Below are 26,697 nucleotides of genomic sequence, written 5' to 3'. Positions count from 1 at the left end.
CATCTAGTCCTGCTGAGTCCTCCCTAGGCCCTACAGGCCTAACTGGGCAGTGGGAAAGCCAATGCTCTCTCTTTCCTCTGAACCAGGTCCTCAGATTCACCTCCTAGAGGCAAATACCCACATCAAAGTTGTGGTCAGGTACGGGAAGTAGTGACTGTGTGGACGGAACATAGGAAGCAGGTGACCCAGATTCCAGGTACAACTCAGCTGGGTAATCTAGAACACACTCCTTCCCTCTCTGAGCACCAGTCTCATCCAACTAACAGAGAACTGGACCAGGGCCCTTCAAATTCCAGCAGCAGGTGAGTTAAACCCAGAGATCCATGCCCTGTTGTCTGCCACCCAGATCTGTGCCGGTGCGGACTGTGTGCCTGCAAGACACAGGCGACAGATAAGATGCCTGCTACCAAGGGGCTTGCATTCTAGTAAAACAGGCTGTAAGCAGCATGTGTTAGATATGAAATGCAATTTCAAGTAGGAAAAGGGCCAGTAAGAAAAATAAAACTGGGTTAAAGAAGTATTGATGGGAAAGCGGAACAATTTTAGGAAAGATGGTCACTGAAGGCAGAGACCTGAATTAGGTGAGAGAGCGAGAGATGAAGCGATCTGGGGGAAGGGTGTTCTGACGGAAGAAACAGCACATGCAAACTTCCTCAAGGGAAAAGGAGTTTGACATGTGGGACCAGCACAAAGACTGCATGGCTGGAAGTATGGGAGGCAAGGAGGAGGCGGGTGAGGTCAGAAAGGTGAGCAGGCAATCTCAGCACAGAGGAGCTGAGATTCTGTTTTGATGATAGGAAGCTCTTGGAGAGATGAGTGCAGAATCACCACCTGATCCGATTTGTCTTTAAAGAGATCCACTTTGGCCAGCTGCATAGAGAGTGGATCTATGTTGTCAGTCAAGATCCAATCAACAAAACACAAATCACTCTATGTATTCCAGACAAGAAGAATTTGATACAAAGAAGGAGCTGAACTACCAGAGGGGCTGGTGAGTCAATCCCGGGATTAGCAACAGCAGGAAGTTGCTACCATTCTTAGGTTGGAAGGATAATGGAATTCCAATGCCCAAGACTGGGCTCCTCCAGCAGGTGCCAGAATCCCATAGGGGGCTGCCTGAAGGGAGCCAGGGCTATGGAGGGAGATGAAGTCTTCCACAGAGACAGATCCAGGCTGAGCATGAAAGGAAAAATACCCTGGCTTCTTCCCTCCTGCCACCCTCCAGTTCTGCTGGTAACTTCCATTGGCTGAATCTACCCCAAAACCAACTGACAGAGGAGCCTGGGAAATCAGTTTCTTGGAAGGCAGAGGAGTGCTGGGGAATATGGGAGTGGATCTAAGGGCAAACAGACAAATGACCACCATGAGGTGCAGGAACGAAGATCAGGAGATCAGTGAGGAAGACGCTGCAATGGTCCAGGTGAGGGTTGGCAGTGCCTGGGAACATAATGGCGATGAGACGTGGCTGAATTTAGACAGGTTGATCATTTGGATGTGGGGTGAGTGGGAAAGGGAGGTGTCGATGGAAACTTCTGAGACGGCATTTACTTAGAAGGGGAAGATTCTGTGGAGAAAGTTGGGGTTGGGGCCATGAGTCAGGCCCTATTTTGGGGTGTAGAACTTTTGAGATGCCCAGTAGTTTCTGTACGGGAGTGATGTTGAAGAGGCACCTGGGCATCCAGACCAGGCTTCAAGGAGAGGAAGGAGCTTCAGACACAAAGGCAAGCTATCAGGGTATAGATGGGGTTTTGCCATGGGACTGGGCAACATATCCCCATTAGAGTCACGTCTTTCCCTGAGCCAATACCTTGTTCGGGGGGTGCCATATCATGGCTAGGGCTGGGTTTTTGTGCCTGGAGTATGATATGAAAGGTTAGGATCTTACCCAAACCACATGTCCTGAGAGTTGGGGAAGGTAGCTTCCTAAAGAAAACTCAGGGTGTTCTTAGCAGAAGCGGACTCATTTGCTAACAGCAAAAACAACCAAAAAAAGCCTTTAGTTGCCTCTAAGGCTTCCTCTCATTAATTCCATAGTGTCTTGAAGCACCTATTCTGTGCCAAGCTAATACCAGCAGAGCAGCCTACTATGTGCCAAGTCCTGTGCTTCCCCCCTCACTTTACCTAGAGAACTAGCCCTTCGGAGGACCAGAGGGTACTTAGAGGTCTCCCAGCTCTTCTGTCCCTGGTACCTCAGGCTCCCCTCAGTACCAAGGCTGAATGATCCAGTTACCCTCATTGAGGAGGATGGCATAAGAGAGCAGACTTTCTGCCTGGAAAAAGCAGAATAGGACCTGGCTGACTCCAAAGCCTACACTCCAACGTCCTCAGTCTGCACTCAAGCCTATGGCTGCTCCGGGCCTCCTTCCCCAGGCACCCCCAGCATTTCCACAGCACAGCCTCCAGCCTCAAGCTGGCAGCTGCTAGGACCCAGGCGGCCGGTGCCAGGCCCTGCCCCTCCCTTGCCAGCTCTGTGTGTCTCCAAAGGGCAGCATCAGAGTGACAGCCGGTACCATCTCCAGCAGGGGCTGAGTTGCTGGTGTGGAAGAGAGAGCCACAGTCCCAGGCTTGCACCCTTCCATGGGGCCAGGCAAGCCCCCAGAAGGATGGCAGCCCGGGCATCTGAGCCAGCGCCTGGGCAGCCTGTGAGGTGAGAGGCCAGAGGAGCGAGGGATGGATGGTGGGCGATGGGAATGAGGGTAATGGGGGACGGGGAGGGGAAAGCTCCATCTCTCTCTCTCTGCCTCCCAGCACAGGGCGAAGCCTAAGCGCTCGAATGGCCAACGCCACAGGGCTGAGCGCCCCAGAAGTCGCAGCCTCGATGGGATTGATCCTGGCGGCTCTCGTGGAGGCGGCGGCACTGCTGGGCAACGGCGCGCTGCTGGTGCTGGTGTTGCGCACGCCGGGACTGCGCGACGCTCTCTACCTCGTGCACCTGTGCGTCGTGGACCTGCTGGCGGCCGCCTCCATCATGCCGCTGGGCCTGCTGGCCGCTCCGCCGCCGGGGCTGGGCCGCGTGCGCCTGGGCCCCGCACCCTGCCGCGCGGCGCGCTTCCTCTCGGCGGCGCTGCTGCCCGCCTGCACGCTCGGCGTGGCGGCGCTCGGCCTGGCGCGCTACCGCCTCATAGTTCATCCGCTGCGGCCCGGCGCGCGGCCTCCGCCCAGCCTAGTGCTCACGGCCGTGTGGGCGGCCGCCGGGCTGCTGGGCGCGCTCTCCTTGCTCGGGCCGCCGCCCGCACCGCCCCCGGCCCCGGCTCGCTGCTCGGTCCTGGCGGGGGGCCTCGGGCCCTTCCGGCCGCTCTGGGCGCTGCTGGCCTTCGCGCTGCCCGCCCTCCTGCTGCTCGGCGCCTACAGCAGCATCTTCCTCGTGGCGCGCCGGGCCGCCCTGCGGCCCCCACGACCCGCGCGCGGCTCCCGGCCGCGCTCCGACTCTCTGGACAGTCGCCTCTCCATCTTGCCGCCCCTCCGGCCTCGCCCGCCCTGGGGCAAAGCAGCCCTGGCTCCGGCGCTGGCCGTGGGCCAGTTCGCAGCCTGCTGGCTGCCTTACGGCTGTGCGTGCTTGGCGCCTGCTGCCCAGGCCGCAGCGGCCGAGGCGGCCGTCACCTGGATAGCCTACTCGGCCTTCGCGGCTCACCCCTTCCTGTACGGCCTGCTGCAGCGCCCTGTACGCCGGACGCTGGGCCGCCTTGCCCGCCGAGCGCTGCCGCGGTCCCCGCGAGCCTGCGCTTCACGGGCCTGGCACCCGCGGGCCCTCCTGCAGCACCTCCAGAGACCTCCAGAGGGCCCTGCCCTTGGCCCTTCTGAGGCACCTGATCAAGGCCGGGATTTGACAGAAAGGGAAAGCCTGAGCATGTCAGAGGCCACGTGAGAGATGTCTCCCAGGTGAGCGGGACTGGAGAAAGCAGGGTGGTATCGGAAAGGGCCCGTCCAGCCTCCAGCACAGCTTGCGCCAGGTGCCCTGCCTGGAGTTTTGACCCTGGAATGGGAAGAAGGGGGCCTGTAGCCTGGTGAGGCCCAAGTTCTTCTGGGAGCAATCCTGAGTGCCGGGCCCAACTCTGCATGGCCTTGTACACACACCTACCCTTCCCCAGGCCTCAGTTTTCCCAACTGTACCCAGGACTGTGTCTAAGGGCTCCTCCAGCTTGAGTGATCTGGATAGATCTGGACACTCACAGATGGTCCCCAGGCCAAGGAAGAAGCAGACGTGGGCAGGATCACAGAGAAGAGGGCCCTAAGGGCTCACAGCCAAAGGGAGTGGGCCAAGCAGGGCAGGGTCTGGGGTACAGCCACAGCAGGAAGAACGAGTGGAGGGACATTCGGAAAGACCTCTGCGACATATGCACCAAGAAGAGGCTGGACAGAACTACTGAGGCTCCTCCATCAGCTTCTACAAATGCCCAGAAAAAAACTGGATCATTTTGGTGCCAGAGACAGGAGGCTGGACAACATGACCCCCAAAGAGCCCTAAAGCCCCAGAACTGGCATGTGGAAGGGGCTGAGACCCAGGGGGGCTGATGGAGTCATAGATGGGGGTCCTCTGGGGCCTCAGCTGCACCCATATTCTGTAGGTTTTGCCAACACCCACAATGTTTCACAGCTTCCTGGTCTCTGAGAATATTTATTCAAAAACAGGAATTGAAAAAACTGTACAGAGTATCTGCTGCTGAGAACTCAGCCCCTGCCCCCATGCCACTCCCCCAGCTGCCTGGCAGTGCCCCCTCTTCAGGCTGCCCTCTGCCAAGCCCAGCCAGTCCATTCCAGTCAAAAGGGTATCAGTGGAAGCAGCAGGAATCTGCAGGGAGGTGGGGAGAGAAGCAAGGCCCCCAGCCACCCCCAGGCCTCCCCCCTGATCCCCACGCGGGGGACAGTAGAAGGGAAGCCCTGAGGGATGGGGAGTGCATGAGTGACCCCCTCCCAAAGTGGGGGCACTTAGGATGCTCCCTGCATCCAAGCACAGAACTAGAGGGGGGTCAAGCCCCCTATCCTGGGGCTGCCACAGCTCCCAAAACCCTGGGCCGGAAACCACCCCCACTCCGAGAGCAGGAACTCCCACAGACCGGGTCAGGGTGGGGGGGGGTGCATCCATGCGTCTGGGCATTAGCGGCGTTTGGGACCCCCTCCCGGGGTGGAGTCCTTGGGCAGGTAGCAGAGGCAGCCCCCTGCCGGCGGTCCTGCCTGCCCCCGCACCTGTGCCTCAGCCAGCCTCAGTAGGGGGAGAATTTCTGCCGCTCAGCTTTCTTGCTCCCATTGGCCGCTGCCATCTTGGCAGTGTAGGCCGCCAAGCCCGGCGGTGGCCCTGGGGAGGCAGGTGGTAGAGCCAAGAAGGGTACGGGCTTGAGGCCGATGAAGTTGGAGAGGGAGATGGCATAGGGTGTGCCCAGCAGGCCTGGGGGAGCGGTGGGCAGGGCCGTCAGGGGTGGCGAGAAAGGGGCAGGCAGGTCTGTGGGGGCCGAGCCGGGTGTCCCCCCAGAGGTAGACTTGGCCGTTTCTAGACTGGAAAGAGGGGCAGAGGGGGGAGATGAAGGGAAGGTGGGGGCGGCGAGACAGGGGGCAATGAGGGCAGATACAAGGGATGAGATTAGATGAAAAACAGGAATTGAAAACAATGACATGGATGGGTGTGTTTGGGGAAAAGATGGGACAGGTCAGAAGGATGGGGACGGGACACAGCAGATAAGGACAAGCAGACACAGCATAGGGTAAGGGGAGAAATGGGGAGACCCAAGTGCCAGGGAGGAGAGACAGGGATGGACAGAGGGCACGAGGGACAGACGCAGGGGAAGATGGTGCAACGTGGATGAGTGCGGCAGGGTTAGGGAGGCAGAGGACAGGCCCGGGAGAAGGGAAGTCCACTCTCTCCACCCGACCGCTGCCTTTCTCAGGCAGAGACGCCCCCTGACCTATGACACCCCCACCCCACACTCACCAGGCAGTGATGAGGTACTGGGCCAGGGCGATGGAGACCGGTGAACCAGTGATGGTCACGTGCCGCTCACCAGCGCCCTCGGCTTGGTTCCCGATCTTGATATGTGCCCCTGACATCTGCCGGATCTCACTGATCTTGCTGCCCTGGCGCCCGATCACGCAGCCGATCAGCTGGGGAGAGGGTGGGATTCAACCCTAGGTGAGGCCCAGACCCCCCACCCCGCTGGGCTCCCCTATTCTCCCCCTCAAACCACCCCAATCCCATGCTCACGTCGTTGGGAACCAAGAACTCCTGTGAGCTGGTCTGTGTGCTAGGATCCAGTCCTGCAGGCGGGAAGAACAGGGACTGGGCGTGAGTCTGGGTCCTTCCTGCCTCCCCTCATCCTTTCTAGAGGGGGCTACCCAGCCCCCTGGGATCTGCCCCTGCTTGTTTCCGCAGGGACCGCTCACCTGGCACCATGCTGGGTGAGGCGAAGGGGACTGCGTGGCCCGAGAGCTGCTGGAGCTTGGTGACCTGTGCCAAGAAGAGGGGTCAGGAGTCAGAGGGGGCTCTGTTCTGGAAGGGGTGCCGTGGGCTTTGGGCACTCACCTCAGCTGGAGTCACAGCGCCATACTGACCCTGGACAGAGAACCCCTGTGAGGACAGAGTGGGTCAAAGGGGGTCACTGTGATAGGGCAGTGTGGGCAGAGTCACCCCTCCCCACCTCTCCCTGGACCCCCCATTCCTTCCTCCTCCCCCCCTGCTTCTCCAGTAACACGCCCCACTCCTGCTGTTCCCCCTCACCTGGTTGGTGGAGAGAAGCACAGTACCTAAGGAGAGGCTTGGATGGTACGGGATAGTGGCTCCTTTGGGTGGGGACTGGAAGGCACACATGGGGAGGCTCGGTCAGGACCTTCTCAGGCCCCCCGGCCTCCCCAAGGGCCCTCCCCATAAGCCCCAGATAAATACAGTTCGATGTCCTTGAGCGTCTCACACGCACCCCCGCAGCCCCGCCCTACCCCCACCTGGTGCCACAGGTGTAGGTCTGGGGGGCATGACAAGGCAGCCCCAGGGCCCAGCCCGTGCCCTCTCGCCCTGCTCCCGGGCCCACCTCCAGGATGACAGCACAGATCTGGCGCACACAGAGGATGATGGCATCAGGCACGCCGGACACGGTGACGGCGCGCTCTGTGGAGTTGGGGAGCAGGTCCCCTGCCACCTGCACCTGGGCACCTGTAGTCTGTGGGCAAAGAACAGGGCCACTTCCGGCTACTCCCATAACCCAGAGCAGAGTGCCCGGGCTCCTAGCTCCCCAGGGGATAGGAAGCCATAAGCCCAGCTCTCTCCTCGAGACCCCCTCCCCTCACCTCTCTGATCTCCTTGATCTTGGTGCCCGCCTTCCCAATCAGCGAGCCACACTGGCTTGCAGGGATGACAAGGCGCAGGGTCACTGGAGGCCTGGAGACATTCCCTCCGTTTGCAGGAGCAGCGCAGAGGTCCTGGCCAGGAAGACGCGGTTGGCCGTGCGTGCCTGTGCTGCTCCCCCACCCCTGGGACACCTTCCTGCCAGGGGGCAAAGGAGGGGAGCCCACCCACATCACACTTGGCCTTCCATCCCGCCCGTAGCCACTCTGTGGGTCCGAGTCCCCTTCCTCCTAGGGGACCACCCTGGGCCTCCCTCCAGCCAGCCACAGACCTCATCCAGCTTGAAGGCGATCATGGAGACCGCGTGGAAAACGGCTGCTGTAGACCCAGTGATGGTGGTGATGCGCTCAGGGCAGGAGCCCTCAGAGATGGTGATCCGGGCGCTGCTCTGCGGGTATAGGACGAGCGCCGGGCAGCGGGGCTCCTCTGCTTCCTGGCCAGGAACCTGCCTGCCCGCCACTCACCAGGCCCCAGCCAAGGCTGGAAGTGGCCACCTTCTAGGGGCACTGAGTGGTGGTCCTAGACGGTGGATTCAGGGACAGGGTGGGGCAGGCATCTCCCTTCCCCTCCAAACCAGGTACCCTGGGCTCCTCTCCCAAACTGCATCCTCACCTGTTCCCGGATTCGCTTTACAGTCTCTCCTTTCTGCAGGACACGAAACAGAGAATGGCTCTTAGGCCAAGTGGTTGTTGCTTCCTTTCCTAGGCTGAGGTCTCGGGTTGAAGGGGACAGAGAGGATAGAACGAGGCACCTACCTTCCCAATTATGCTGCCCACCTCCTGCAAACCAGACAAGAGTGCAGTCAGCAGCATGCCCACACCCCAGGCACCGCCCTTTCCCCCACTGAGGGTGGCGGTGGGTTGGACTCCACAGGAGACAGGATACCCAAGATCAGACTCCCTGCCACAAGCCGGCCAGCTCTTGCTTCACCTTCCCCTTTGCCCCCTCCTGAGCCACAGGGAAGCCCCCTCACCACGCCCCCACAGCCTCACCTTCCCATGCATCAGCATCCGCAGTGTGAGGGTGATGCTGAGCTCTGGCTCCTCCTCCAGCCCCGCATCTGAGCCGCTCATCCTGTCAGGCGGGGCTGGGGCTGAGGCCGCCTGGGAATGCGTCCACACTGTGGCCTGGCCGGCTCTGCGGGGGCAGTGGGAGAGGGGTTAGAGAAGAGCTCCACTCTCTTTCAGGTCCCCTGCCCTTACATGGGAATCCCAAAGCCAAGCTACACAAACTTCCAGAGCAGGGAGACAGCGTGGACCACAAATTTCAAGTGTCACACTGACCAGTTTGCTGTGTGCGACTCACCAGCTGTGTAAGCCTGGCCAGCATCTATAACCCTTCTGAGCCTCAGCTTCCCCAACTGTACAAAGGGGATACCAAGTCCAATCCCCAGAGTTCACAAAAATTAAAATGAGTTGGGTGCCTGTGTCTCCACAAGTATTCTTCCCTTCCCCTGGTACATCGAAAAAAAAAAAGAACTCGGAGGCCTGTGGGAATCCAGAGAGAGGTAGCCTCCTCCCTGACCTCCTGGGAGAGGGGACCCCTGTGGACTGGGCCTTGAAGGTTGGGTTCAAATTGAAAGGTTACTTCAAACAAGAGGCACTCGCGTCCAGGAAGCAGAGCCCCCGCTGGCTAGAGCCTGGTTGGAGCAGGCGGAGAGGGAGCCGGAGCATCCATGGGCGGTCTCGAAAGGTGGGTGGAAATGGAGGTAGCAAGACTCCGGGAGGGTGGGCTGTGCCTGTCCACTAGGAGTCGAGAGCAGAGGCTTCTGCGACAGCTGTGAGCAGGGTTCACTCAGCACTGGGGGTGGGCGTGGGGTGTCTGGGGACCAGCAGCGTGCACAGTGGCTTTCTGAGCCCTCTCCTAAGTCCCGGGGAGGTTAAGTGTCCAAGCTGGCGGTGCTCCCAGCCTGGAGCACTTTTTGCTCCAGAAACAAATTACTTGGACGCTAAGTCTCAGTGTTCTCACCCGTAAAATGGAGGGACTGCTTCCCCTGTGGGACTGGGTGATGGGTAAGAACAGGACTGGGGGCCGGTGGGAGAACGTCAAGGCTGTTAACTGATGGAGGAAGGAGGAGCCAGAGATTAGCTGCTGGGATTAGCCCGGCCGCCAGCCCTCCCCACCCGACCCCTTTTCATGCCCCGACTTAATCCTGGACCTTAATCCTGCTTGGAAATCCCTCTCCTTCAGCGGCTGTCTCCCGCCGAGGCTCAGCCTTGATGGGGAGCTCATGGGGGACCAGAGCCCGAGCAGGAAGACAGGGAGGGGACCACCTGGTGCCCAGTCTGAGCCAAGAGCAGGCCCTGACCCTAAAAATCCCTACCGCCAGGAGGGGCGGGGGCTCGAGTGCCCCCAGAGACCTCTATGCACCTTCCTCCCCAGCCTCCTGCCCTATCCTGCCTCCACCATCAAGAGTATAGAGCTCTTCTGTCCAGTGTCCCCTTCAGAAACCCGCCCTCCGCCCCACACACCACTAGCCTGAGGTTGGGCACGGAGGAGGAGGGGTGGGTCTCCCAGCCTGGCTGACTCAGGAAGCCACTGCATGGTTGAGACCTCTGTTTCTTCATCCGTGCTAAGGGGGTGATACCCTGACCCCCCAAACAGCCAGTAGCTGTTGCCTCCCCAGAACCTGTTCCTTCCTCTGCTCGAGTTCTGTCGGTAGGCTTTCCAGAGTTCAGAGGGCAACAGTGGATGCAGGGCCGGTGCTCTCTGAGCATCCTGGCCAGCGTCACGCTGGCTGCCCTTGCTAACACTCCCACAGCTGCCAGCACTTCCCCCAGTAAAGCATTCGTGATGACGTGCTTCGTTTCGGTTGCCCTGGCCAGCCTGGGAGCCCCTTAGAGCAGAAGCCAAGACCGCCACCTTCTCCTTGTGTTCCAGAGCAGGCCGGAGAAGTTACTCAGAACACACTGGTTATCTGAATGGAAGACTTCACCAAACAGAAGGGGAGCCTGGTGCCCAGAGAGGGTCTGTAACCTGCCCAAGGTCACAAGAAAGGTGGGGTCTGCTGAGACTGGCAGGGTCCTGCCTGCCTCCTCTGTCTGGCTGTCCTCTTTGGGGTTGGGGGAAGGTTGCAGGGGCAGCTCTTCAAAGGTGGGGAGCAGGCTTTAGTAGTCCCTGAGATCCCTGCCTGGTTAGTAGACATGGGCTGTGTTTGAAAAAGACTGTACTTGTCCAGAGCCACATCTTAAGCTCTAGAATTTTCTGGGGCTCACGCACCCCTTTGGGGTGATAACCAGTGGGAGACCTGACATCTCCACATCACCTCTTGTGAGTAAAGGCTCCTGGGGAAACAGGGCAGGAGGGCTGAGATGTGGCCAAAACTAGGGCTCTCGCCCTGAAAAAGATACTGGGTCTACAGCAGAGCCCCACTGCCCCAAGTTCAAGTGACCTTGGCCAGGCCTGCACCTGACGGACCTCAGTTTACCCATCTGTGCTACGTGTGTGTTTGTGGGGGCTGGGGGGACAGGGGAATGGCTGGTCTCTCTGTGTCCTTCCTGTTCTGATGGACCCTCAAGGTCTTTCCTGTCTTTTGGGGAGAAGAAGGGTCTTGATACAGGTCTCTAATTCTTCTCCCAGGAGCTCTGAAAACAAGCAGCTACATACTGGCTCCCCTTCTGCCCTTACAGGGGCTCTAGGGAATTGTTTGCTGCTCCAGCCTGGTGGGCCCTAGGTCCCTGCTGGGCCACCCACATGGCAGCTACGCACCATGCCACACTGACCTCCAGCTCACCTCTGGGGGTGCCCAGCCCCCTCTGGTCAGCAGGGCTCCCTGGCAGAACATACCAAGCTCAGACCAGGCCTCTGACCTCGGGCGTTCCCTCCTGCTCCCCAGACCCCCGCCCCAGATCCAGTGCCCACTCCTTCTGTCCCTGGCTTCCTGCCACTCAGGCTGCAGGGGGCGGAGCGGGGGGTGACAGCTGTGTAAGCCATGGCGGCTGCCCCTTCCTGCCCCTCCCCCTGCAGCTGTCTCTCTCATGACAGCTGCCCAATCAAAGGGCCGGGGGCTTAGCCAGCTCCCCCCTCACATGCAGGGATCAAGTGTCCACCCTGGCTTTGTTCTGGAGCAAGAACAATCCAGGGGAAGGGAGGGCTCCTGGGGCCAAGCAACTCAAGTGGACTGGCCCGCCCCTTGGGGGATTCCCTTGTCTCTGTTAGCCAGAGTGTCTGTCCCAACTGGGGCTTGTAGACCCACCTGGGCTGGGAAGAGAGAGAAGGGTTCAGTCTGCAAGTTCATCCCCACTTCACATCCCAACTTCCCCTTCCAGCCCCCAACCTAACAGCCTTCTTCTATACCCACTCCAAAAGCAGCCATGCTGGCCACACCCAGTGATGCTGGGGAATGGCTTGGGGCATCAGGTGAAGCAGGGTGTGGTGGTGGGGGGGTCAACACTGGGCCTAGAGGGGATCAGTACTGAGGGACCCTGACTCCCCTGCCCATCCTTTTCTCTGGGCACACTCAGGCTTTCTGATTAGCTAGGCCTCTACAAGAATTGCCCCAACATCCTCGGATCCACACGCCCATCCTCTCAGTCTTACAGCCTCCCAGGATGGCCATTCATACCTACTTTATGGGAGAGTCCCAGGGAGGAGGGGCCTGCAGGGGAGCAGCCTGGGGTCCTTGAGCTCCAGCCTCTGGTTTCTTGACCTAGAACTGTCCTGTAGACTCAGTACCAGGCAGAGAAGGAATCTCTGAGAAGCTGGCTGGTACCAGAAATGCTACAGTCTTCCTTAGAGCACCATTAGGCAATGCACCCCACCCTACCCGCTCCCAAGAGTCCTCAGGGCCAAGGGAAGCAAGGCAGGCCCAGGGCCAGATTGGACTCCAGGAGAACGGGCACAACTTCATGGTACAGCCCCACTGGTACCCATCCCCTCACTGTCTCACCCCAGTTGAGAAAGGTCTCTCTAGCTTCTACTCTCCACGCTGAAGACTGGGTCACTCTGCTGCCCAACAACCATCCTTGGTTCCCCAGTCTCCAAGGAATAAAGCCTGATCTCCAGACAGCCCGTCAAGGCCCTTCACGATCCGGCTTCTGCCAACTTCTCTTGTCTCATCTCTACCCCATCCCCCACACACACCAGACTACAAAACATGCCTAGCACCTCCAGGCCTCTGGGCCTTTGCCCAGGCTGATCCCAGCTTCAACTGCCCATCCTCCCCACTCTCTGTCCAAATCCTTCTCAAATGCCACCTCCTCTATGAAGCCCTCCCCAAAGCTTCCAATCACTCAGGCCTCTTTGCTCCTCAAAGATGCCTGTCACTAAGAGCCCCATTTGGGCAATTCTGAGTCTGCCTTTCCACTCTGCAGAGTTCCAGGAGCCAGGACCAGGCTCAGTATGAAGGGAGAAGAAAGGACTCAGGGCTCGGAGGCATTCGAGACCAGCGATGAGGCTAAGGATCCCAGAGAAAACTGTGAGAGCAGGGTGAGAAGACTCAGGGTGCAGGGGACCAGCCGCATGGGAGAATCAGGATCTGCCTGGGCAGGACTCCTAGTTCCCATTCCTCAGCACCCCAGCCCTTGCTCCTACTGTCTTTGAGTCTAGGTGGTCCCCAGGCATATCACTGGGGGGTGGGGGATTTGCGCTTTGCTTTGAGACTTCTGGGGGGCCCTGAGTGAGTTTCCCCGTGGAGAAGGGAGGCTGAAGGAAGAGCTGCGGTGTGGGATAGGTTTCATAAAGTCGGGCTCAACCTGTCTTAGCTGAAAGGGCCTTGCCAGACAGGAACCTGAGGCCCTGAGAAAAAGGGGCTTGTCTGCAAAGCTACATGAGAATGAGGCAACTGGCAGAGCTGGCGGAACCCCGGGGTCCACCTGTGCGGCTCAGAGCTCTTTCCTCAAGAGGTCAGTGCCACCAAGCAACGGTGATGGAGGCTGGGGGTGTGTGTGTGGGGGGGGGGCGCTGATGGGAGTAGGGAGGGTGGACAGAGCCTGTCTGGGGACACAGGGCGGGGCAAAGCCAGCCTCCCTGTGGCCTGGGCCTGCCAGGGTGTGTGGGCCGCCTGCTCCCAGCCCCCCACCCTGAGCATGCAAGAAGAACAATCCCCTTGTGTTTGGGCAGCCTGAGCCTGCATGCTGATGAAGGCTAGGGGGTGGGGGCAGGGATGGGGGCGCCTTGGAGTTTGAGGGGGTTCCAAGGCCCAAAGGGGCTAGGGGACTGTCTGATGGGAAAACAATAGGGTCCCAGGTGCTGGCTCTGAAGCCACGGGGGTAATCCCAGGGAAGAGTGAAGACTGGAGTTGATGTTTAAGGTCCTGGGGAGTCCGTGGGGTCTAAAAACTCTTTGTGGGAGAGGAAGAGCCCCTGGCGACACATGCTTTGTTGGACCCACGTGAAGGTGATCATCCTGGGCTTGGTGGGGGACTAAGAGCCCAATTCTGGGAGGAGGGAATGCACCTGGTCCTAAGTGCATCCCTTTGAAGACCACTCCCCAGGGCGCTGGAGCCGGGCGGGGCACTGGGTGCCACAGGTCCCAAGATGGCGGGCCTAGGATAGGGGAGTGAGGAGGCGGGCACCTCCCTCTCCTGGCCAGGCAGGCTCCAGGGCCAGGCTCAAGTGAGTAGCCAGAGCCCCCGCACCTCCTAAGACTCCAGCTAAGAAGCTAGGTCAGAGCTGAGGGGCTCAAGAGCCACAGGGCACCAGGGACCATTCTGAGCCACCAAACTGACATCTCCACACACCCCTGGCCTGGAGGTCTGTGTCTGGCGCCCCCAGGGACTGCAGAGAATGGGAAGGGGTGTGTGCTGAGCCAGGAACTGCAGGGGAGTGGCTGATGGGGACAGAGGTGGAGCAGAACCAGAAGCCAGGGCAGGAGGTCTAGAGAAGAACAGGTCCAAAGGACAGAAACAGCAGGTGGGATGAGGGCCTCAAATCTGGGGTGTCGGGTCCAGAAAGCCCCTCCCTGGTAGCTGGGGGCTCCTCTGGCCGACCAGCGCCCCCCACCTGTGCAGGCCTGGGCCCGTGTGGGACAGGGAACGTGTTCCTCGCAGTCTCCCGGTCTCCCAAACCCGGGACCCTGGCCTGTGGACTCTGGCGCGGGCTCCCCACCCCCCGGCCGAACCCCCAAACTTCGCGACCGGTGGTGCCCCGCCCGGCCCGCGCCCTACCTCGCTGGGGCTGTCCTGCGGCGGCGGCGGCGGCGGCGCGGCGGCTGGGCCGCTCAGTCCCACATTGTCCCCGGGAGAGGCGGCCGCTCACAACTGCGAGTGACATCAGCTGCGAACAATGAGGGGTTTGACAGGCGCGGAGCCCGGCCGGCCCGGAGCCCGGCTCCGCGCCCCCCCCACCCCCGGCCCGCCCGGCCCGGCCCCTCCCCGCCCCCTCCCCGGATCCGATTACAGCGCGGCGGGCCCGCCCCAGCCGCCCCAGTGCCGCAGCCGCCCGCCCCGCCCCGCGCGCCGCGGTGCGCCCCGAGCGGCGGCCGCTTCCGGGAGGGCTAGCGCGACCCTCCCCCGGCAGCTCCTCCAGCCCCCGGGAGTGGGGAGCGAGGGGGGATCCGGCCTGAAGCGCGGTCCGGGTCACGGTTCTGCCCGCGCCGCGCCCCGCTCCCAGTCCCTTCGCTCTCGGCCAGCTGGTCCTTCCGTCCCGAGTCCCCTGCACCCCCATCTCGGCCTCTGCCCAGCTCCCGCTCGGATCCCTCGGAGCTCAGGTTTCGACCCATTGCGGGGCCGAGTTTCCGGCGCTCCTGGCTTCTGCGCCATCCATCCCCGCGCGGGGCTCTCGCCCACCACCAAGCCCCACATCCCTCAGGCACCCCCAGCTTCCGCCAGGCCCGGCCCTCGTGCGTCCAGGACAGGTTCCCGGACCAGCTGGAGGAGGGGCCTGAGAGCGGTGTGACCCGGGGCGCCCGCCCCGTGACTCCCCCAAAGCTGCCCCCGGAATTCCTTTTCGGGCCAGGGTCGCGGCGTAGTTGAGTACTCGACTAGGGATGGGATAAGAGTAGGCGGGGGGAGCTGGGCGGTTCCTAAGCTCTCGCTTTCCCCGCTCGGCGCCCCAGGCCGACGCGCCCCCTGGGACTCAAATCTACCTCCCCTTGTCTGTAATCGGCTCAGCCTGGTCCCACTGACCTCCACCTCCCCTACAGCTGAGTCTCTTGGCACCTGGGTGTGTGGGGGTGGGGAGGGGAATCCAATCTCTCTTCCCCTCCATCTGGCCCGGTGGACAAAGGGCAGGGGGACCATCTGGTCCCGCCAGGGTGGGGGAGGGGCTCGCAGTGGCGGTCCCCAAGGGACGGGGGAGGGGCGGCGCTCTGGAGACAGAGAGAGCCTGCCGGTCTAGTTGCATCACTTTATTTCACAGACCTTCACTCTCGGTCTCCCCACCAAGCAAACGTCAGAGCAGGAAACTAGCTAGGCCGAGAAGACCCAGGCCTGGGGAGCTGATCTGAGGGTCAAGTGGTGAGCCCCCTCCTTTGGGAGCATTTGTGATCTGGGGCCAGCTGCAACCTGTGGGTTAGTGAGGTTCAGAGCTAGCCATACCCTAACCCTGGTAGAGGGTCTCCTGCAAGGCCTGGTCTCATGGCATCCCTGCCTTCCCAGACACGGGGTGCTGCCTGGGTGGGGAGGGCAGAATGTGCCTGTGTAAGTACTTGTGTGGTGGCAGAGTAGTGTGTGTCTGTGCATGCAATGCAACGCTGCCGTGAGTGTCAGCTCAGAGCTGTGTGTATGGCCCAGTGAAGGGTCATATTTGGGAACATACATGACTAATGTGTAAGCATGCATGTGGGTATGTATATGTTTTTGGCCTAAGAGGTGGAGTTAGGGGCTGTGCTACCCAGCAGAGCAGCCAAAGGAGGAGGTGGTAGGTGGGGAGAGGCTGGGCAGAGCAGAAGCAATGAAAGCTGAGCAGGAAAACTTATAGGAGAAGTTCATCTCATGGATCACCCTCCACCAGATTATGTCCCTTGAGTCCTGAAAATTTTTTCCTCTTGATTTCACCTCTTCTGCCTGTCCCTGCAAGAGAAAGAGGAGGAAACGACAGACCCTAAAAGAAAAGAACCCAGATAAACATACCTGTGGCAATGTACAGGATGAGAAGGAACCCACAAAGAGGAGAGGGAATGAGCAAGAGCGAGACCAGGGCAGGCAAGCGGCCCATCCCCATCAGCAGGGCTGCTCCTCATGCTAGCCCGCGCAGGAAATCTAGCAGCCCTGTGTGCCACTCCTCGGGTTTGTCAAGGTAGCAGGGGTGCCCCGCCCCCTCCATGACCAACACCCGGTGGTTGGGCAGCTGCTTCAGGTGCTCAAAGCTGGTTTGACCCATGGGGTCTTGGTCTCCATAAACGATAAGAACTGATGCCTACAGAAAGAAAAAGGAGGCAGAGTCAACAGGGACCTACCATTCCAGACCCAGCCTCCTGGAGATCAACTCCAGCCCTCCCCATCACTTTGGTCTCTCCCTGGGGTCACTGCAAATGATGGGAGACAAGCTGGCCCAGTGAAGGGGTTGTATGGAAAGGCATAAATTTGTGTCTGCCCCAGTACACAGCACAGGGCTTGGCATAGTAATCTACTGTCAGCTTACCCCAAGGGTAGAGATTGGTGGTTCATCTCATCTCAGAAACTACCCCTTTGGTTACCCAGTCCCCCCCAAGATGGACTCATCCTTGCTCCTGGCAGGGGCATCTCAGCCTCCCACACAGGGGTACCTTCACTCTGGCATAGTCGGCAGCATTGATTTTGTCAGTGCAGATGGGGGCCACTGGCACATAGCCCCGGAGCTGGGAGCCTGGGGCCGTGAGGAAGGGCAGGGAGTACATGCCACTCAACGATGGGCTGATCACGACCGGGGGGCCCAGATCCAAAGCATCCACCACAGCTGCCAGGAAGCTGCTGGGGACCAGCTCCCCAATAGGGGCAGGTGCTTTGGCTTCCTTGGAGCGTCCCAGACCTGCAGGGATTCAGGTGTGGGAGAGACAAACGTGGTGTGTAAGAAGACAGCAGAGAGATGGTCCCTTCCTCCAGAAAGCCCTCCTGTGTCAAGCTCTGTGTCAGGTTCCTGCAACATGCATGCAGTTATTCCTACAGAAACCTAGGTCTGTTGTACCTGTGGCAAGCATAAGGCATTTCCCTCCATGTTTGTGCCCACCTCCACCAGGACAGTGTCCTCAAAGAATCAGGCTCTGAAGCCCCACATGGCTGGATCCAAGTCCCGGTGATCCACTTACTATGTAACCCTGGGAAAGTGCCCTTAGCCCTCTCTCCACTGTTCAGTTTCCCCACCTGGGAGGTAACAAAAGTATCTGCTGTTTGAGATTGTTGTGAAAATTAAGTGAGTTAACTGCTTCAGAGGCACCTGTCCCAGGGCTGGCAGGGTAAATGCCCTCCAGGACAGGGGACAAGGGGTGGTCTCTGCACACATATCTCCCCTGTGGTTAGTCAGTCCCTACCTTCTGCAGAAGGATTAGTTCATGGCCTTGGCTTGGAAGTTCGGCCCAACCCACTGTCAGAACCAATCCTGTCCCGTCCTGGAGGCCCGCCCTTGGGCACTGAAACCATACCAGCCATGACCAGAGATGGAAGGAGGTCGGCCATGCTGCCCCTTTCACACTTGGCACCGTGGGCTGGAGCCTGCCAGTTGAGGTTATGACTGGCAGTCTGGCGCTGCCCTTCCCTCCCTCGGGACCTAACTTAGGGCTTTGTAGGTGGGATCATGACCATGAGCTTAGCCACCCCCAAAGGTGCCAGTGGACACTTCTTAGGGCTTCCAACAGGGCTGGTGGTTACAGCTCTTTCAAAACATTTTACTTGCCATCTGCTGATTGCTAATTATTCTGTGTTACGTACTGGTCACATACTCACATGGAGCATCTCAGTCCTTTCCCATTAAAACCATCCTCCAGAATGGGTGTGGTTATCCCTCATTACAGATAAGGAAACAGGCTCAGAGACACTGAGACACTGCACCAGGCAACACAGATGCAGCTGAGTAGTGTCCAGACCGCATCTGGATGGACTAGAGAAGCTTGAAGGCCCTGTAGTGTGCGCTCTGACCTGTCTAGCTCCGGGATCAGCCTGGCTACATCCCCCCAGTCCCCCAGCCCCGGGTGCCCAGTGAGGCCCCCACAACCCCTGTCCAGAAGCCTGCCCCCGCCCCCCGAGTTACCTGGCAGGTCAATGGCCACAGCCCGATAGCCAGCCTGGGCCAGCCTGTGCAGCGTGCCCAGGTTCTGCCAGGTTTCGGAGGAGAAGCGTATGCCATGCAGCAGCAGCACGGAGAAGCGGGCAGCCTGCCCACCGCCGGGGAGAGCCTCTCGGAAGAAGAGGCTCTGGCCCTGCACCTGGATGGCGCCCTCGCGCTGCTCCACGCCCGCCATACCTGCTGCTGTGCTGGTGCCACAGAACGCCCTGCCCACGTGGAGCAGGGAGGCTGCCCTAGAGAGGGCAGGGGTCTCTCCTGTAGCAGCAAACGAGGCTCCCAGAACTCTAGGTGCACGCCTCGGGTGGGGAAAACATAGGTGTTATTTCTGCCTCTGCCACTGCCTAAGTGCCTTAGTCTCCTCATCTGAACTATGGGACGTGAACGTCCAGCTCAAGAATGTATGAGCTAAAAAAAAAAACAAACATAATTGAGTGGGCCTGCCTTTGGAAAGAACTCAATACATGGGGCTCCCATTACAATTATTGTTCCCATTGTTATTATCCTTTCCTACCTTTGGGGATAATACAATAGAACTTAGCTCCTAGGTGGTAGATAGGATTAAATGAAGCCAGGCGTGTAAAACACTCCCTGTGCCTAGCACACAGTAAGCATAGTAAACGTATCAACAGTAAGTAGCTGACTATTCTGCTTATCAGCCTTTTCCTCCTCCAGGAATTGCTATAGGTCATGGATTGGCACCGCAGTCCCAAAGGAGTCGGGGCTGGAGTGAAAAAAAAAAAAAATCTATTTTCCGGAGCCGGAAACCGGAGCGCTGAGCGGGGAAAAGCTTTGGAGTTCCGGCCGACGAAGCCCGCGAGGTGCTCAGCGCGCTGCCCGCTGAGGCCCAACACACTGTCGCCGAGGCCAGGCGCGCTCTCCGGCACCGCCACCTCTGGCGCTCTCCACTCCGAGGACCTCGGCTGTGGATCGCAGGGTCTGGTAAGGTGCACGCAAAAGCCGAGGAGGGCAGACCCTAGTAAGGGGGCCTGGGGAGCCAAGATAAGAAGGGGAGAAACTTTGCGGTGGGTGGGGGTGGGGTCTAACTAGAGAAAGGAAGAAAGGGTCGGAGGGCGGAGGATAGGTACCTGGGGAGCTGCGCGAGGAGGCAGGCGAGAAGGCGGCGACTGGGGCCGGGGCGGGGAAGCAGGGAAGGGGCTGGTGCGGGGAAGGAGGGAGGTGGCCCGCCAGAGGGCGGGGGCTGGGCCGTGCTCCAGGGCGCCCGCTTGTGGCGGCAATCCGTCGCAGGGAGGTGGGTGCTGCTATGCTAGACCCATCTTCTCACAGGGTCTCGGTTTCCCCATGCCCCTCGACCCCATGTACCCCAGACTGGGTCGGACCCAGAGACCCTGAGCAACCTGCCCCAGGTGCATATGGTTTATCTTGACAAGAAGGGTTCCTTTGGGGTCTCATCGCTCCTGCTCCCTCCCCACTCCCCCGCCCCCTCTCATCCCCTGACTGAGCTGCCCAAGCCCAGAGTTTTCAGTCTGGAGCACAGCGGAAGCCAGACTGATTAGAATGCGAAGTTTTGCCAATGTCTGGCCTTGATCGATTTCCCAACTGCCCTGAGCATATTTCCTTACCTGTAGAGTGGGAGTGGTGCTGCCTGCTTCACAGAGTGCTAATGAGGGAATGCTGCCTGTTCCTCCCATCCTCCCTGTTCCAGGCCTGGCCACACAGGCTAGGGACAGGTCGGAGCTGGTCACATGTCACTAACCAGGATAGATGACTTATAGAGACATGAAGGAGCCTAGAGGCCACCAGGGCCCTGGCTGAGTGCATGCGTGTCTCTGCGTGTCTGTGTGTGTGTGTGTGTGTGTGTGTGTGTGTGTTTGCAGGGGTCAGGGAAGTGGCTGACCAGAGGCCCGGGGCTGCTTCAAAACAATACTAATATCTGGCAGTTACACAGTGAAGCTTCCATTCCAGACGTTAGGTCCTTAAGACAACCCTCTGCGGGTGACAACCCTTTGTGGGCCTAAAGACAACCCTTATCCTTAACCCTGCCATACAGACCGGAGACTAAGGGTGGAGACACGCTGGTGGGAAGAAGTCGGGTGACTTCTCTTTAGGCCCCAGCTCTCAGGCCGAAAAACAACCTGGAAAATCTGGAGGGTGGGAAGTGGGGCCGGGCCTCTGTGCTTTGGGGGTGCCTCCCCCCAGTGTCCCTTGCAACTTGGCTGCCAGGCGCGGGACTGAGAGCGCGGACTGCGCAAGCGCACTGAGGCTCTCCGCCACCTAGTGACCGCAGCGGCCCACAGAGTGGTGGAAGCAGCGCCAGCCTCGCGGCGCCGTTTGACCGCTGGTTGCATCGGAGCAGAGCCCGCCCAGCGGTGGCGGGTCCAGTCATCCCGGTTGGCCCGGTAAGTGTCCCCGGCGAGTGAGGCCAGCAGGTTGCCCGGGGCGGCCACTCTTGCCCCGCCCCTTGCCCCTTGTCCCCGGAGCCTGGGGCAGAGTCCTGCCGGAGGGGCCGCGCTAGGGCAGCCAGTGTGCTTGTTTGTGTCCCTTTGTCACGTGTGTGCACCCGCTCAGTTGTTGGCAGTGTGTTCTTGTGGGCCTGGGGTGTGTGTGTGTGTGATGTGTGTCCGTTTCTCTGTGTGCCTGCGCTGGGGGGCAGTATGTCAGTCTATCTGCCCGCTTGTGTCTGTGTATGTCTACTGTGTGGCTTTAAGGGTGTATATCTACCTGTATGTATGTGTATTTCTGAAGCTCTGTGTTTGGGTGTCTGCCTGCCTGTACCTCCAAACACATGTTCTTGTGTACGTGTGTAGTTTTAGGATTGTGTGTATGACTGTGTGCTTGAGATATGAGGGTCTGCATATGGTTTTAAAAGCGTGTGTGTGTGTGTGTGTGTGTACCTGGGCGTCTGCCTTCCTGATAACTGATGTATGTGTGATTTTGAGGGTGTATTTCAAGGTATCGATTGTACACAGGCCCGTGCATGTGCAAGGAGGCTGTGTGTCCACGCAGGGACTAGCCTGTACAAAGGAAAAGTGTTTGGGGACAAGAGTTTGTGTGCATGTCTGTACACCTGTGTGTTGAAACGGATGCCGAGGACCTCATGTGGGTACAGTGCCTCCCCTGCCCCTCTTCCATCTCTGTAGCATACTGTTGTTTATTGCCCCAGCTACCTGGGTTGCCATAGCAATGGCTAAAGTCCCATTCCTCCCTACCTGGAGAGGTGCCCCAGGCCCACCACAGGAGAGGTTCAGCGTGGATACTCTGCTTGGTGGGAACCTAGGCTGATGTGTTGGATGCTTGCATACGAGGCTGGTGGTGGGCAGAAAGAAGAGAGGAGTGTATTCTGCCTCCACGCAGCTCCTGGTTCTGCTCCAGAGGGGCTGCCACTGCCTGGTCACCACCTGACCCTGGAGACTGGGGCTGGGGGCTTGGGAAACATCCCCAAAACTTCTGGGAGAGGTGGGTAAGGTCCAAGGCGATTCCCCAGCTCAGATCTAGGGCCAGTGCCCAGCAGGCACTCAAATAAAGACATGTTCACTGGAATCCAGGAACAAGGATTCCTAGACCCAAAAAATGATGATAGGCTAGACCTTGGTCAGGCCCCCTTTATTACTGAAACCTCACAGAAGGCTTGGGAGAGCAGCTGCAAGGTCATTTTCTCCATTTTACTGACAAACAAGGTACACAGCCAGGAATTGGCAGAGGAGTCTCAAAGTCAGGGCTGACTGCTCTGGGTGTGGGTCCTGAGACCTGTCTTCTGGGCTGGCAAAGACTCAGACTGGAGGAGTCCATGAAACAGGTCACTTGGCGTAAAAGCTGGGGGGTAGGAGGCATTTGTCGCTCCAGCCTCCTTGCTGCCCTTTCCATTTGTAAGTGTGCCATGCTTCCTGCTAGCCCCATACTCAGGCCTAGGCACTTTCTCCATCAGGGATATTCTCCACGAGTTCTCTTCCCACTTAATATCATTTGGGGTAGAACATTAAATATTGCCATCACATTCTGATTTTAGCATTATTGGATACAGTCTGATAAACAGAACTGTTTGCAAACATGCCCTTAGTGGGACATTGCTTTGCCCTTTGCTCTTTCACCTTTGATGACCCTCACCCCTCCAACTACCAATTCATCCATCACCTCCTAGTGCCAGTTTCCTTCCTGGCAAAGTTAGTGTGGCCTGGCAGTGGGAGGCCGGCCCTGGGCTCAAGCGTCAGTTCTGCTACTTGCTACTCTGCACATCGGGCAAGAGAATCTACCTCTCTGAGCTTCAGTTTGCTCATTTATTAAGAAACCTATAATCATACCTGTTCCCTAGCATTCTTGTGTGGATTCATGAGTCATTACATGTGAAGGGCCTAGCACAGGCCTTGGCTGTCATAAGTCCTTGATGAGTGGAAGTGGTTTTAGCTGGCACAAGGATGGTGGTGGCCACTGATGCCAGGGGGACATCTCAGATGCTCCTCACACTTATGGGGTATCTGAGCCCTTACCCTGGCATGTGGAATACTTGGGTGTGAACCCGCAGACACTTGCCCAGAGCAGAGGAAAGGGCAAGGGCTGAGCTTTGCCTCTGCTGGAAACTCCTGGGTGGGATTTGAGGGGGTTTTATGGGGACTCAGCTCTACCCTCTTCTCCATCTCCTCTTCTCCTCCAGACTGTGGTACAGACCTCCATGAGCCGGTCCCAGGTTGCCCTGCTGGGCCTGGGCCTGGGCCTGCTGTTCATGCTGCTGCTATATGTGGGGCTGCCAGGACCCCCTGAGCAGACCTCCTGGCTCTGGGGAGACTCCAATGTCACGATCCTGGCTGGTCTCACCCCTGGCAGCTCCCCCATTTTTTACCGTGAGGTGCTCCCATTCCACCGGGCCCACAGGTAGGTGCTTACCCTAGGGTGCAGTGGAAGGACTAGGCCCAAGGAGAGTCCCCGTGTGGGACTCAACTCAAAGTGCTCAGGGCCTGGGAGGGCGGTGGGAGAAGCCTTGGAAGAAACAACTCCCAGGACACACACACTCCCCGGTGTGCCCACAGGGTGGATGTGGTGCTCCTCCATGGAAAGGCCTTTAGCTCTCGGACGTGGGAGCAGCTGGGCACACTGCAGCTGCTGGCGCAGAGAGGCTACCGGGCCGTGGCCCTTGACCTTCCAGGTGAGCCCCCGCCCCTGGGTCCAGGGAGGTAACATGCAGCAGGGACCAAGGGACAGAATGTCAGAGGGTAGAACTGGAGCGGTAGGAAAGCCCTAAGGTGTAGCTGGGGAGCATCTGCACCCCAGGGTCTAGAAAGGCAGTGGCAAGTCACAACACAAAGGGGCAACACGAAAAGCTGTTTTTATTTTCTACCTTGAAAGCTACAGTGTGGATTGTTGTATGTCACAGAGCACTTAGAAACATGACCTGCCTCACAAAAGATCACATGGGGAGATCTCACTGTATTTGTTATGACAAACTAGGTAGCTTTATGTCTTTTTCAGCTATACAAATGATTTCTTGCTGTTATCCTTGTCATTAAAAAATCAACCAAGAGTGACCCCTCTCAGAGACCCATGCCACTTCTCTTTCCCTGTCACTTCTCTAAGCAGTTTGAGGGTGCCAGATCCTCGGGGAGCTTTTAGACCTAGAGATGCAGGGTCCTGTGGTGGGGGTTGTAAACATGACTGGTGTCCTGCCTGCTTAGCGAATCTCTCCGCAACCTGGTTTTCTTCCCCTCTGCCGTGTCTGATGGGTCATGCCAGGCACTGTAACCCTCCCTTATCCTAATGTGTGTTGTTGGAGGGATGAACAGATTTCACTTAGCCACTCCTCTACCAGTGGCTGTGTAGGCTGGTTTAGAGTTTTCAGTGTCAGTCAAAATGCTCAAGTAAGGAAGCTGAAGCATCTTTGGGCATGCCTCTTACTTTTCTTTTTTTTTTTTTGTCATTGCTTATTTTATTTTTTCACCACGCCACACAGCATGTGGGATCTTAGGTCCCTAACCAGGGATGGAATCTATGCCCCCTGCACTGGAAACACAGAGTGTTAAGCACTGGATCACCAGGGAGGCCCCTGAACATGCTTCTTTGAGCATATGGGCAATAATTTCTTTAGGGTAGCCATCAGGGACAATTGATTTGTCAGAAGACACACATTTAAAATTTCTTGACAAATATTATCTTACTCTCCAAAAATGCTATATGGATTTACTCTCCAATCAGTCATGCATGAAGGTATCTGTTTTCCCTCATCTTCCCTAACACTGTATTATCATTATTTTTTTTTTTTTTAATTTGACTGTGCTGGGTCTTAGTTGCGGCACACAGGATCTAGTTCTCTGACCAGGGATTGAACCCAGGCCCCTTACATTGGGAGCATAAGGTCTTAGCCACTGGACCAGCAGGGAGGTCCCTATCAATCTTTAGTTTTGCCAATATAATGAATGAAAGATGGTTTTCTTAACAGCCCTATCACCTTACAGAAACATAACTTCTGGGGATTTGGGGGTAGCAGATGTTATGTCCCACTGGTCCCCGTCTCTTTGACCACTATGGTGAGCAGGAAGTCCTGACCACCTTCCCAGCCTCCCTCAGCTGGTGCCTTCTGCTGTTCCCAGGTTTTGGGAACTCGGCACCTTCAAAGGAGGCAAGCACAGAGGCAGGGCGGGCAGAGCTGTTGGAGCGAGTGCTGCAGGACCTACACGTGCAGAACGCCGTGTTGGTGAGCCCTTCACTGAGTGGCCGCTATGCCCTGCCTTTCCTGATGCGAGGCCACCACCAGCTGCGTGGATTTGTGCCCATTGCACCTGCCTCCACCCAGAACTACACCCAGGAACAATTCCAGGCTGTGAAGGTATTGGGAGGAGGGTCTCTGAAAGTCCTGGCTTCCTGTCCCTGGCTTGGGTCATGGGGGGAAAAGACATAGGTTGTACTTGGAGGACACATGGCCCCATCCTTGATCTGGATGGAAGAGATGGGGTGTATCGGGAAGATATCCTAAGGAGGTGGCTTGAGGGTCAGTCCCCCTCAGGCCCCAGGATCATGGCCCCTTGCCTTACCCTGCAGACCCCGACTCTCATCCTGTATGGGGAGCTGGACCGCACCCTGGCTCGGGAGTCACTGCGGCAGCTCCGCCATCTGCCCAACCATTCCACGGTGAAGTTGCGCAATGCAGGCCACGCCTGCTACCTCCACAAGCCACAAGACTTCCACCTCGAACTTCTTGCTTTCCTTGACCATCTACTGTGAGCTCACCCACTGTCCAGGCCCCAGGCCTGGCTGGAACTTGGAGAGTCTGGACAAGTCCGTACCAGGGCAGCAGCCCCTGTGCTTACAGGGCAGAGGCCAGAGGGCTAGACCCAGTTGGGACCTTTCATTTTATCTCAGAGGCACAATAAAAAAAAAAGCATTTTTGTCATACCTGGGGAGTGACAGGTCCTGTTTGCTGGCATTGCTGCAGGTGAGGTGAGAGTTGGAGCCAAGTGTGGGACTGCTCGGGACTGAGAGCTGGAGGGAGTGCTCCAGCAGCCTGAGAAGGCTGAGGACATAGGCTACTTACTAGATGGCCGCTGAGTGGCTAATCTGTGACTCAGTTTCCTCATCAGTAAAACGGGCATGATGTAACACCTAGTTCAGAAAGTGGTTTTAGGATTGAATGAGTCTGGGTAAGCAGAGCACTTGGTTTTAGGATTGAATGAGTCTGGGTAAGCAGAGCACTTGGCCACACAGGGCCGGCAGGTGGGACTGTCATTGAGAGGGGTCATTACTCCTGCTAAATGATCACTGGGATTGATGGGAAATCCAGGGTCTGGTGGCTGAGATGAGTGAATCAGGATGTAGGTTCCATGGCCAAAAGGGGCAGGATGTGTAGAGGAGGGGATGGCAAATGTGGTTTATCTTGTAACATAGTATCAGGGAGGGGGAAATTTCCCCCTCTCCCCATCTTGAGTTCTTGGCTGGACTAACAATAAAACTGACACAAAACAGATTAACAGGAGAAAAAGAAATTTTAGTTGTGTGCAAGGAGGTCTCATAGAAATGAGACCTAAGAAGTGACCGAAGCAGGCAGCTTTTATACTTTTTAGACAAAGAATAAATTTGTGAGGACTTGACAGGACAAAAACATATTTTGGATGCTCAATTAGTAAAGAATCTATTAACAAACAGAGTTTGGGCTTGGGGGTAGTAAATTAAAAGAAGTAACAAAGCTGGTTTATAGAGGCTTCTCGGCCTGCATTCCCTATCCCTGGAGATAAGGGTGTCCTATCTCCAGATTCAACGAGTGTGCCTTTCACGGAGATTTCTTTCCTGCTTTCA

At 58.0% G+C, this 26,697-nt stretch overlaps 4 protein-coding genes across 24 annotated transcripts; 2 read left to right on the top strand and 2 right to left on the bottom strand.

The window, feature by feature from the left end:
* The first annotated feature begins 86 nt into the window (after positions 1-86).
* On the top strand, positions 87-4,595 carry GPR62 (G protein-coupled receptor 62). Of its 2 annotated transcripts, XM_069561420.1 has the most exons (4): positions 87-302; positions 944-991; positions 2,520-2,647; positions 2,749-4,595. In XM_069561420.1, exons 3-4 carry the CDS (start codon positions 2,604-2,606, stop codon positions 3,863-3,865), a joined length of 1,161 nt encoding a protein of 386 aa, XP_069417521.1. In that variant the 5' UTR covers positions 87-302; positions 944-991; positions 2,520-2,603; the 3' UTR covers positions 3,866-4,595. The 2 variants fall into 2 exon arrangements, with proteins under 2 accessions (XP_069417521.1, XP_069417523.1); XM_069561422.1 differs by lacking the exons at positions 87-302; positions 944-991 and having other exon boundaries at positions 1,962-2,647.
* PCBP4 (poly(rC) binding protein 4) lies at positions 4,596-14,638 on the bottom strand. 16 transcript variants are annotated; one of them, XM_069561415.1, is made up of 15 exons: positions 14,433-14,630; positions 11,892-11,986; positions 9,296-9,385; positions 8,320-8,464; positions 8,083-8,106; positions 7,940-7,972; positions 7,599-7,715; positions 7,270-7,401; positions 7,014-7,142; positions 6,707-6,781; positions 6,512-6,556; positions 6,373-6,436; positions 6,194-6,246; positions 5,924-6,093; positions 4,596-5,293 (listed from the first exon to the last, which is right to left on the bottom strand). In XM_069561415.1, exons 4-15 carry the CDS (start codon positions 8,398-8,400, stop codon positions 5,227-5,229), a joined length of 990 nt encoding a protein of 329 aa, XP_069417516.1. In that variant the 5' UTR covers positions 8,401-8,464; positions 9,296-9,385; positions 11,892-11,986; positions 14,433-14,630; the 3' UTR covers positions 4,596-5,226. The 16 variants fall into 16 exon arrangements, with proteins under 16 accessions (XP_069417516.1, XP_069417506.1, XP_069417515.1 ...); XM_069561405.1 differs by having other exon boundaries at positions 4,596-5,490; positions 14,433-14,621; XM_069561414.1 differs by having other exon boundaries at positions 11,892-11,981; positions 14,433-14,616.
* ABHD14A (abhydrolase domain containing 14A) lies at positions 7,646-25,800 on the top strand. 5 transcript variants are annotated; one of them, XM_069561423.1, is made up of 11 exons: positions 7,646-8,639; positions 8,910-9,019; positions 10,213-10,324; positions 12,640-12,754; positions 13,048-13,170; positions 19,138-19,404; positions 20,647-20,822; positions 23,072-23,289; positions 23,445-23,560; positions 24,999-25,234; positions 25,447-25,800. In XM_069561423.1, exons 8-11 carry the CDS (start codon positions 23,090-23,092, stop codon positions 25,627-25,629), a joined length of 735 nt encoding a protein of 244 aa, XP_069417524.1. In that variant the 5' UTR covers positions 7,646-8,639; positions 8,910-9,019; positions 10,213-10,324; positions 12,640-12,754; positions 13,048-13,170; positions 19,138-19,404; positions 20,647-20,822; positions 23,072-23,089; the 3' UTR covers positions 25,630-25,800. The 5 variants fall into 5 exon arrangements, with proteins under 5 accessions (XP_069417524.1, XP_069417526.1, XP_069417525.1 ...); XM_069561425.1 differs by having other exon boundaries at positions 8,450-8,639; positions 10,208-10,324; positions 13,030-13,170; XM_069561424.1 differs by having other exon boundaries at positions 8,515-8,639; positions 10,208-10,294.
* On the bottom strand, positions 15,599-20,096 carry ABHD14B (abhydrolase domain containing 14B). The gene is made up of 4 exons (XM_069561428.1): positions 19,551-20,096; positions 18,430-18,761; positions 16,973-17,214; positions 15,599-16,623 (listed from the first exon to the last, which is right to left on the bottom strand). Exons 2-4 carry the CDS (start codon positions 18,638-18,640, stop codon positions 16,444-16,446), a joined length of 633 nt encoding a protein of 210 aa, XP_069417529.1. The 5' UTR covers positions 18,641-18,761; positions 19,551-20,096; the 3' UTR covers positions 15,599-16,443.
* Positions 25,801-26,697: the final 897 nt, after the last annotated feature.

Source organism: Ovis canadensis, chromosome 19 (genome assembly GCF_042477335.2).
Source record: "Ovis canadensis isolate MfBH-ARS-UI-01 breed Bighorn chromosome 19, ARS-UI_OviCan_v2, whole genome shotgun sequence".
In the NCBI taxonomy this organism is placed as follows: domain Eukaryota; kingdom Metazoa; phylum Chordata; class Mammalia; order Artiodactyla; family Bovidae; genus Ovis; species Ovis canadensis.
This window is presented reverse-complemented; position numbering and strand designations above follow the sequence as displayed.